This window comes from Poecilia reticulata, linkage group LG16 (genome assembly GCF_000633615.1).
Source record: "Poecilia reticulata strain Guanapo linkage group LG16, Guppy_female_1.0+MT, whole genome shotgun sequence".
NCBI classification, from domain to species: Eukaryota; Metazoa; Chordata; class Actinopteri; order Cyprinodontiformes; family Poeciliidae; genus Poecilia; species Poecilia reticulata.
In genome coordinates, this window is record NC_024346.1 from 26183638 (window position 1) to 26193973 (window position 10336).

Sequence of the window (10336 nt, forward strand, 5' to 3'; positions counted from 1 at the left end):
TCCTTTTCATCATCAGCAAAATAAAAGATTAAGCCTACACGGAGGGGATTGTAAGGGCTCTCCCTCTCTGAGGCACGGGGCGGGGAAGGGGGGTAAAGGGGGGGATCTTCATTCTGCTGCCTTTGTGATGATATTGATGATGATGATGGCCAAGTGGACAGTTTGATTTTTGTGCGGTGAGCTAGTTATAAAGAATCAATATTATATCAAGGGGGGTAACTTTGGTGATAAAAGACTCCGGCCACTGCGGCTATTCATCATAAGTCTGTAGCAAGCAGATAGGTCAAAAGAAATTATATTGCTCTAAAGAGTGTGTCTTCTTATCTCCCGGTACCAGGGGGAGTGGAGGACATGCCGATCGATACAGTATGGCTGCCGTGGACTCCTTGCAATTATCAATAGCTGATTTTGTCTTCCCGGGGCTGCATCTATTAATACCAGATAATAACACCCGCATGGACATATCCTTCCGAGGGGATGATGTGGGGCGGAGGGGGGGAAGTAGGAGTAAAGTTTGGTCTGCAGGCCGACCTTGTTGTCAACAGATTTGTCTCATATGAGGCGAACACGGGGGAGTAGACGTCAAACAGGCGAGAGGGACGGAGGGGATGGAGGGAAGCCTTAGGTTGAAAAGATGTAAAAAAAAAAATTTAAAATTTAAAAAGACATTGCCTTCTGTCTGAAAAGGTGAAAAGATGTCCGGATTTCATTTTTCATTGCTTTAGTGTTTAGACGTAAGGCAGTGTTGTCTATTCTATGCTCATAGTATAAGTTTCAATGTCAGTGTGTGGACTTAGTTTGAACAGGAGCTCTGCTGATCAGCGAGTTTATCAAAAATTACTCCGAAGAAATATTGTGATGGGAGTTCTAGGAGAAAATGTTTCATGTTTCTTTTAAAATCTTCACCTTTTGAAGGTGAAAGTCAGACGTTAACATGTTCATGACATACACGTCTTTGGGGGATAATGATGTCCTCTTAGCTTTTATAGCCTGATTATAGCTAAATAAAGACAAGGACTTGTCCACTGCTGGTTAGGCCATTAGGTCAGTCGCATCAACAACTTCTTTGACAGTTAGACATCTTTTTGCGTCTTAAAGTAGACGTCCATTGTTTGGAGCAATTGCTCTAAATTTAAAAAGGAATTTTTTTCAGGTTCTGAAGCTAAAATTTGGACAAAAACATGATGAAGAGATGCATTTTGATTGAAGAAGACAAGGGATTTAGTTATTTGATCAACGCAGACCTGTAGGCATCTTGTTGTATACCCAAGTTTATCGTTGTCTATTCTTTAGCTTCATAGTCTGACCTTCAAAGTATTTGTTTAGACTAAGGTAAAAAGTTACATCTTCAATGCATATTTCTGTGCTAAATGAAGGAACTGACCACCACCTAAAATAGCCATATTAAAGACATTCAGGAAGTCCAGTGTTTGGGCCTGAATGTGGAACCCTTGGAGTTTGAGAGTAAAAGACGGACCCAGATATGACCAGGAGACATATTTGTCTTGATAATAATAAGACAAATGAATCTTGTGATCTTTTTCACTGTTCAGTTTTCAGCCACATGCTTCCAGTCTTTCTTTGAGTTAAATACAATTGGCTGACCAGACATAGAAAATAATAATAATACCAGATGTTTGCAGGTCATGTGATTGTTCCAAATTTAGCTTAAATTTTGAGGTCAGAAACCAGATAAAGGAGCAGAATCCTGCAATGTGCTTTGGGTTATCAACCATGGGAAGAATGTTACATCCCTTGGTTACATCTGATCAACCGTAACAGCTTTTCTGCCACATTTATACATCAGGAGACATCTTTTGAACTTTAAGCTGCATTTTCACATTGCTTGAGTCAACGAGAACGCTGCATTTCCTATTCCTGCTCGATATAAGTTTACTCATAAGTTTACCACAAAATAAACCTCCATTGACGTCTATTGTTTGAAGGGATTGTTTCAAATTTGTGACGGAATTAGTCGGCTCTGAGGGAGAGGAATATTTTGCATCAGTGGAGACAACTTTATGTTTTCTGTCTTTTGATTTGTTGCAATAACGTGAAATACTGTTTTCAAAATTCAAAATAGAGCAGTAAAGGTAAAGCTATTTTAATAGTTCCAAATCATATCTTGTTCATTTGCTTTTTATTAGAACGTCCAGACATTTGGATGTAACTGAAAGTTAAAAAAAAGAAAAAAAAGAAATATATTTCTTAATGTCGGTTTTTATGTCTTTTAATGTTTGACTTTACACAATTGAAGGTCACACGCAGGTCGATTCACCAGATTTTATTTGATACATATATCTATATATATATACATAAATATATAAAATTCTTCTATTTTATTTCAAACCTCAAACAAGACCAGCTGTGTCTCCCGCGGCTGCGTAAACGCGTCATAAAACTTCAGAGAACGCGCAGAACTTTCCACGAAAATCCGTCTGAATCCGGCGCCCCGGCATCGATTCATCTCGCGTCGCCCGCCGTATGATGATTTGATGGGAGGTCGACTCTGGGTGGTTCGCGCCGGTGGAGGACTGAGGGGACGAGCCACTGAACAGCAACGTGGTGGTACATCCTAGTGGTGGCTGAGAGCAATGGGCTGAACCCTTGCTTGGGGGTTGACACTCGCACACACACAGAGAGAGCGCGCAGTCCCCCCTCCGCACACACAGAGAGCCATGCCCAGCAACGAGAGGCAGCGACGCTGCGAGCGGGCAGCCAGAAGATAATTTCAAAGTTGGCTTCGCTTCCCGAAGAGAGAGAAAGAGAGAGAGTGAGATAGAGAGAGAGAGAGAGAGGGGGGAAATCGACGCGGTGACCGAAGTTTCTTTTTTCTTTTGTTTTCTTTTTTTTTTGTCTGCGAAACAAGCGGGTGTTCTTTCGTTTTTGTTTTATCCTTTAATTTTTTATTATTATTATTATTAATTTTTTATTTTTTATTTTTGGTCGCTTTCGCAGAGCGCACCGACTGCAAGGGGCGCAACCGGGAGCTGAAGCACGGCGGCTGCAGGAGGAGCGAAGCAGCAACTTCACAGAGATCGACAAGAGTGAAGAGACTTCTTTTTCTGTCGGGGGACAGTTAAGTTCAGGCTCCCGCATCAGCGTGTGGTGTTGCTGAGCCAAGACAAAAAGAGAGAAAGACATTTTTTTTTAAAAAAAAAGAAAGAAAGACCGTGCCGTTCTCTCAGAAGACGCGCGTCAAAGTTTTTCTTTTTCTTGTTGCTTTACTGTTTTTGGTTTCTTTTATTTATTTTTTTTATATATATATTTTTTGGAAGAACCGATCTGCGCCAAAACAAAAAAGAAGCAACGAGAAAAAAAAAAAAAAAAAAAAAAGCGGTGATGGTTTGAACTGCAACTTCCACAAAAAAAAAAAAAAATCCCAAAGCATCCAAAGATGCGCTCCAAGAGAAAAGTTTAAAGAGAGAGACCACACGTCAAGTCGCTTCCTTTGAGGGGGGGCAGGAGGAGGTGCGAGCAAACAAAAAGAGAGAGAGAGAAAGAGAGAGAGCAAGAAGTGAGCCAAGATTGGAAGACAGACTGTTCCAGAAGAGACTTTGAGAAGTTTTTTTCTTCTTTTTTTTTCCAGCTCCATCGAGGCTGAGCGATGCGCACCAGAAACAGCGGAGTTTGAGCCCTGCGCTCCTCTGTGGAGAGCTCCCTGTGAACGGGGCAGAACAGGAGAGATTTTGGTGTGTTGTGTTGTTGAGGTGTGAGAGGGGGTGTGGGGGGAACGGACCGACGGACGGAGGAGGAGGAGGAGGAAGGGGGGGAGAAGGAGGAAAAAAGAGGAGAAAAAACTCTAATTGCTCAGTCCGTCCCTCATTACCATATCCAATGCGCGTCCGCTGGACCCCAGCCAATCCTCCCCACCTTCACACGGTGCCATTAATCGCGAGGCATTATTCACTATCATAATTATTATCCCGACATGCGCAATCCGACGCACAGCGACAGAGGCGACAGGAGCGGCAACACTGGCTAATTTCCCCAGATTGCAACCCCCCTCTTCCTCTCACACACAAACAGCACAACACACACTTTCCAAAGCGCCGCAGACTGTTTGTGAACTTTTATTTTTTTTTATATATTTATTTTTATTTTTTTTTTACTTTTATTTTTTCATATATCATTTTTTTTAAAAATATAATTTTTTAAGTCGATCTTCGCTGATGCATCTGCACAGCGCGGACACATCAGCGCAAGCAGCACCGCCAGCACTCACGCCTGCAGCCGAAGCAGCAGCAGCAGCAGCAGCAGCATGTCCCGACGCAAGCAAGCCAAGCCGCAGCACCTCAAGTCGGACGAGGATCCCGCACTGACCGGGGTGATCTCCGAGCACGGTGAGTGGGATCCGGTCAGCTTCCGACCTCAGACGCGATCTTTCTTCAACTTTTCTCTCAGAGTAAAACACTTGATATTATTGCTATTATTAGTTATGAATTAGTGTGCGTTATTCTTAAGGTTCGGGTGTAGGTTATTTATGAAATTAATGCAAAAAAAACAACAACATTTCTTTAAGTTCAATAATCCACTTGTCGACGCAGGAGTTCCTCGTTTTATTCTGCGGGAAAGTTTTTGCTTTTTGATTGTCGCACAGATTGTATCATGATCGGCTGTTGGCTGACAGATGACCTTTAGGATTAATGGAACGGACGCGTACATTAAAGCGACCTGGACGCAGTGGCGCTTCACATATTTGCGGGCTTGGCTTTTCTTTGCAGGAGGCCTTCCTTCTTAAAAAGAAAAAAAAGGCCCTCTTTTTAAAAAAAATGAATTCTGCAAATGTAAACATCCGAGCTGTACATCTACGTCGTTTTCCGCTTGATTATGTCGTTATGTCTACGACTCTTCAAACACACACCGTGGGATAGTTGACAATCTTATTTCTTCCTGTCTGTCTTTGAGAATGTGGAATTACTCTTCATGTGAGGCCTCAAATTTAATTTGTGTTAAATGTCATTTTAAGTTTTTTTGTTTTGTTTTTTTTTTGCTTGTTTTTGTATTTTTCTCTTTTTTGTCTTTTGTCTTAAATGCTTTGTAAGAACGGGTCAAAATGCGGGAGTCTGTTTCAGGTTGAAGCCTTGTTTTCTTTTTTTTTTTTTTGTTTTTTGTCATGGAAATGTTTTTTTGTTTACCCCCCAACCCCCAAACCCCAAAACACCCCTCACAGCCCCTCCACATAAATTTACCACACTTGATTTGTCCCCCCCACCTCCTTTTTTTTCTTTCTTGCTCACAATCTCGACAACATCGCTTGACAGAGCTTGTCCTCGCCATATGGAGAGAAGGGATTATTTATCCTTTAGCCTGCGCCTCTAAAACATCACTATATTAGAGTTAAAGTCAAGTCTGGAGGCAGCTGTAGGAATTATGCAAACAAGTAGGGGGGAAAAAAATTAAAAAGAACAAAATTAACAATTAAAAAAAAATTTGATATTGGTAAGTGCAGCAACTATTTGAGAAAATGTTGAAATTTGATGCAATGTTTTCACGTTTTCAGGCCTTCGTATTACACTGTCGAAATGCAAATCTGTCACAAAGTTACGGCTTTGAAGGTAGAATTTAAAAAAAAGAAAAATCTGGTGATGCCTGCGTTTCCACTGACAAAAACACACACTTGTGCGCTCGTATGCACACAAACACTCACACACACATCTCTCTGGGCTTCTTTAGGAAAGAAATGCGTGATGTAATCTCGGGGGAGCGGCTGTCTTTGCATGTTGAATTGTGGCTGTGTAGGGAGGTGTGTGTGTGTAGGGGTGTGTGTGTGTGTGTGTGTATGGAGACAGAGGGGGTTCACATTAATGACTCCTGGCCCTTTTGTCCAATTTGCTCATTGTTTTTTTGTTGTGTTTTTTGGGGGGTAATTTATGGGCTGCTCAGTCACAAAAAACACAAACACCGTCAGTGTTTGGGGGCTCAGATCGCCCCGTTTTACCCCTCCTCCCTGTTCCCCTCCTGTCACCCCCTTGAATTTTGGGCAGAGATACAGAACATCCATCAGGTTTCTCTCCTGTTGGATTTATAATGTGGAAAAATAAAAGAGGGGGGTGGAGGGACTTCTTGTTTCTGTTGAAAATCTGCAAAGAGATGGATCTAGAAATGGGAGTAGATGACGTAAATGTAGACTTTACTGGATTTTTCTCAACTCAACTTGCGACTTATTTTTTTTTTTTTACTGTATCCTGACAATGGCATTGTGCCGCCTGAGCCTGGAAGTGGCTGTGGAATGTCCTCTTCTCATTGTTGCACCACACTGGCTGGTTTGTCCTCATGCGTGTGTGTGTGCGCGTGTGTGTGTTGAGGTGAGGGGGGGATGGAAACAATCCCGACCTTTTTTTGGCACGGCATGCTGAACCCCCACACAGTCACTTCACCAAACCTAATAACGCCACGTCGCATCCGGCTCTCAACGCCACGCCGTCGTCGTGACCGGTTTTCTCCGCTCTTCCTTCTTCTTACCACCCGTCGCCACGGCGATCCGTATCGACCGCTGGCCTTTCGAAACCTGCTCCCCAAAGTGGCTCAAAAGTTCCAATTCGAAGTTGAAATTCATATTCGTGGAAGGGTAAATGATAAAAAGAAACCCAAACAAACAAAAAAAGTAAGGCGTTCATTTTGTTAAATACAAGAAAAGCAAAAGTTAAATAAAAACGTATTTTCTTCCTAAACCTTCCAATTTATCTGATGTGTTTTGGACAAAGCTTCCCCCCTTCTTCAGCTCAAACATGGTAATTGTCTTGCATCACTGCAGCAGAAAAAAAAAAAAAAACATGAAAAACTGAAATAAAGTGCCAGAGATTATGTCTGCTGCCATCTCTAAGGCCTTCCGGACTTCCCACCCTTCTACCTCCTCGCCTGGGGGCGCGATGATTGGGGGGCAGTGGGGGCCATGGGGTGGGGGTAGTGTATGTGTGTTAGCATGGGGAGAGGAAGGAGGGAGGGGTTGTCAGCTTAGGAGTGCTTTTACAAAGCTTGCTGACTTAACCTTTGTGTAGTCCCCTGGCCGGGCAGATCCTGCCGCTAGATGTCAAGCTCTTTGTACAATTAGAACATGCGTGCTGCTGACCTTGGCAGCACAGCTCACTCGTGTCTGAGTGGGAAGCGGAAGCAGCAGCAGCACACCGTCACTCCTTTTGCGTTCAACCTGTGTGCAGTGGGGAGAGAGTTCAGGGAAAATGCAGGGCATGGATGAGCAAGCATAACTCGGTTGCTCTTTTACCTTTTATTTATTTATTCATTTATTTATTTATTTATTAGCCGCAACATTCCTGAAACCCATGTTTGTATTAATTCAAGGCTGACATCCTCAGAGAGAGATAAATGATTCAGTCAGAACCTTCTTCTTTTGTGCTTTGTTGAAGAATAAAAAAAAAAGAGAGAGAGAAATTATGGAGCAAGTGCTAAAACCCCTGCTGACAGTGACAACATAGTTGTTGCCCACTTCCCCTGCAGTGGGGCTTTTGTTTGCCTTTTGTTTTAATCCCTTCTCACCACTGGGTGCAGGCCTGCGGACCACCCACGTGGATGTGCCAAGGATGTCTTTTTGAGAAGGCACTCAAACAAAACAAACAAAAAAAAAAAAGATGGCTGTGTCTTAATTACTACTCGGAGCTTGAAAATGGCGCACGAGCAAGCACGATCCGGATCGAGAGGAAGGGCCGAGGCAGGAAGACGGAAGGCGCTGTTTGACTTGACTGGAGCGTGTTTGGGAGGCTTACTGATCACCTGCTGAAGATGTTGCACTTTCTCCCCCCCCCCCCCCCCCCCCCCCCCCCCCCCCCGCCAAACGGGGGCGGGGCCGTGGGCCCCCCGCCCGCCCGGGACAATTACCCTCCCCCCCCCCCCCCCCCCACCTCCCTGTCCTGCATGGCAAACAGTGTGGTGGGTCTGGTTGCCCTGCAGTGTCAGGTCAAATTTACTCTACCCCCCATCCCCATCGCCACCCTCCTGCCTTAACCCTCCTTCCTCTTGTGCTTCACAGACCCTAACCCTAACCACTATAAAAGATGCAGATTTTTAATGCAAAGGAGAGCAAACTCCAAACTGATTTTGCTCAGCAGTTGAAGCCTGCTGCGAATATTGAGTTTAGAAAGAACATAAATTGATGAAACGTCCGTGTGCTCGCGTGTCGGACCTCCTGCTCCCCCCAGGCACAGGAGAACCATCGTGCCGAGTGGCGCGGCCATCCGGACGGAGCGCCGTCACTGAATACTGTACTGCGAACGCTTGCACAAACAAATCGTTAATGTTTTGGCTGCGCCACATCTGCAGGGGGATGACAAAAGGCCTCTGTGTGTGTGTGAGTGTGTGTATGTGTTGTTTTTGCAGATATGACTGTACCACTCGATGATATGCGCACGTCCGGCCTCGGAGCAGGCCGAGCCTCCGGCAGGTCTGGGGGATTCACCGGGGTGTTGCCTCGCAGACATCAGTCTCCAGGAATTGTTCAATAGCCAAAGCACACACACACACACACACGCATGTGTGCACGCACACACACACACACTAAAGAAAACAAATGTCAGGAAAATAATACATAAGCTTTGACGCTGACCAAAACTTCAACTAGAGATTCACATAATTAATTTTTAAGCCGAATTGTGGACATCTCGAAGCAGAGCACTTTCCATCTTTTCAGTCCTGAATGGAATCTATAGCATACATTTATTTTTAAAAATGATTATCTGGATGATTACAGTTCTGGGAGCAGAATTATTTTTTTTTATTTTAAAAAGAACATTTACCGGAAAAAATGTAATCACAGAATTCCAACATTGTTGGAAGCATTAAGGCCATCTTTTTTCTTTTTTTTTCTCCCAGCTGGAGAGCGAACTCACAGTGAATCATCTCTCTCTCTCTCTCTCTCTGAGTGTGAGGTTGTCCTCGGATTCTTGAAAGAAATGGATGATGTGGGAATAATTAGAGCACAGATGCTGATCATCGACGGTTTATGTAGAAAACAAGCTGGTGAATTAATGACAATACCTGATTTTTTTTTCCTTTCTAAAAAAAGACACACTTTGGCTGTGAAAAGCGTCGCTCGTCATTTCTGTGTCTTATTAATTGAATCTGGAAAACGAAGGAACGGGAGCGTAGTCGGCGCTTGTTTGCTTTTTTTCTTTTTCCATTTTCTTTTTGTCAATCTCCTTCCTGTATGTCCTTTACAGAATTAGCATAAAAACGTCTCTGAGGTCTTATGTCAAATTAGTGATTCTAGTAAATAAATAAATAAATTAAATAAATAAAATAAACAAACAAAAGTGGACACAGATTCAGTCCCAACAATCCCTCCATCGACTGCGTTCAGCTAAATATTTACATCTGCGTAAATGAAGACTTTTAAAGGAATGGAAAAACAGATTGGATTTTTTTTCCTCCTCCCCCCCCCCACACTCTTTCTCATCCTATAGTCCTTAGAAAATCAATACACTCTTCCACACACACAAACACGTGCACACGTGTCTGCAGACACACACCTTCGTGCTGCAAAGATGCAACAATTCTGACAGCTGCACGATGAAGCGTTTTTTTTTTTTTGTTTTTTTTTTCATGAGCCTCCAACACGTTGTGATGTTTTCACTCGAGGTTCAGAAGCGTTCAGGTGGTTTATGGCGGCGGATGGCATCGCTGTAATTAACACTGACTAATTGTTGCAGCGTTTGAACTCACACACTCAGCTCCACGTCTCTGCCTCCTGATCCTTTATTTATCATTATTATTTTGTCCTGTTTCTCTGAAATTTTAAACGGCGAACACAAACACGCGTAATATTGAGTTTTAGCATTTAATTTAGCTGAGCTTCTTTTTTTAAAATCTTTATAATTATACATTCTTCTTCTAGCGTTGTAAATACACGTCTTTTTTTGTCCTTTTTTTTATCAACTTAACCTGAGTCAGTTTTAGATTGTCAAATCTGTGCAAAAAAAATAAATAAATAAAAATTCTCAGTGTATACATATATTTTTTTATTTTGCTGATCTCCACACATATGCACAGGGTCTGAGTACACTCTTTGTCTTTGGAAAACGTGCCAGTGTGTGTGAGTGTGTGAGGTCAGAGGCACACAAAGGCCCCCACTTGTGATTGTATGAATGAATAAAAGAGATTGACAGTAATACCATTCTAATAACTAATCAGCTCAACACAATGCCTGCTCATTTGTGTTGACCTTTCAACCCTCAATTATGGAAATGAGTTGTGCTGTCCGCTGCTGGGTTAAGGAGCTTTTTAACCCGCTGTCACGTGTCGACTGCATTTCCCAGCGCTGGCTCCTTTCTCTTATTACTATTATTTTTTTCCCTCTTCTCGGTTTGTGTTTTTATTTCGAGAC

The 10336-nt window shown here is 42.9% G+C and overlaps 1 protein-coding gene across 2 annotated transcripts in view; it reads left to right on the plus strand.

Annotated features, from left to right (window-relative positions):
- The first annotated feature begins 3320 nt into the window (after nt 1-3320).
- Nucleotides 3321-10336, plus strand: part of sall3a (spalt-like transcription factor 3a) — a 15276-nt gene continuing 8260 nt past the window's right edge. For both annotated transcript variants that reach the window (XM_008431986.2, XM_008431984.2), the window contains exon 1: nt 3321-4343. In XM_008431986.2, coding sequence (XP_008430208.1) covers nt 4262-4343 — 82 coding nt within the window. In that variant the 5' untranslated portion in view covers nt 3321-4261. The remainder of the gene's footprint in view (nt 4344-10336) is intronic.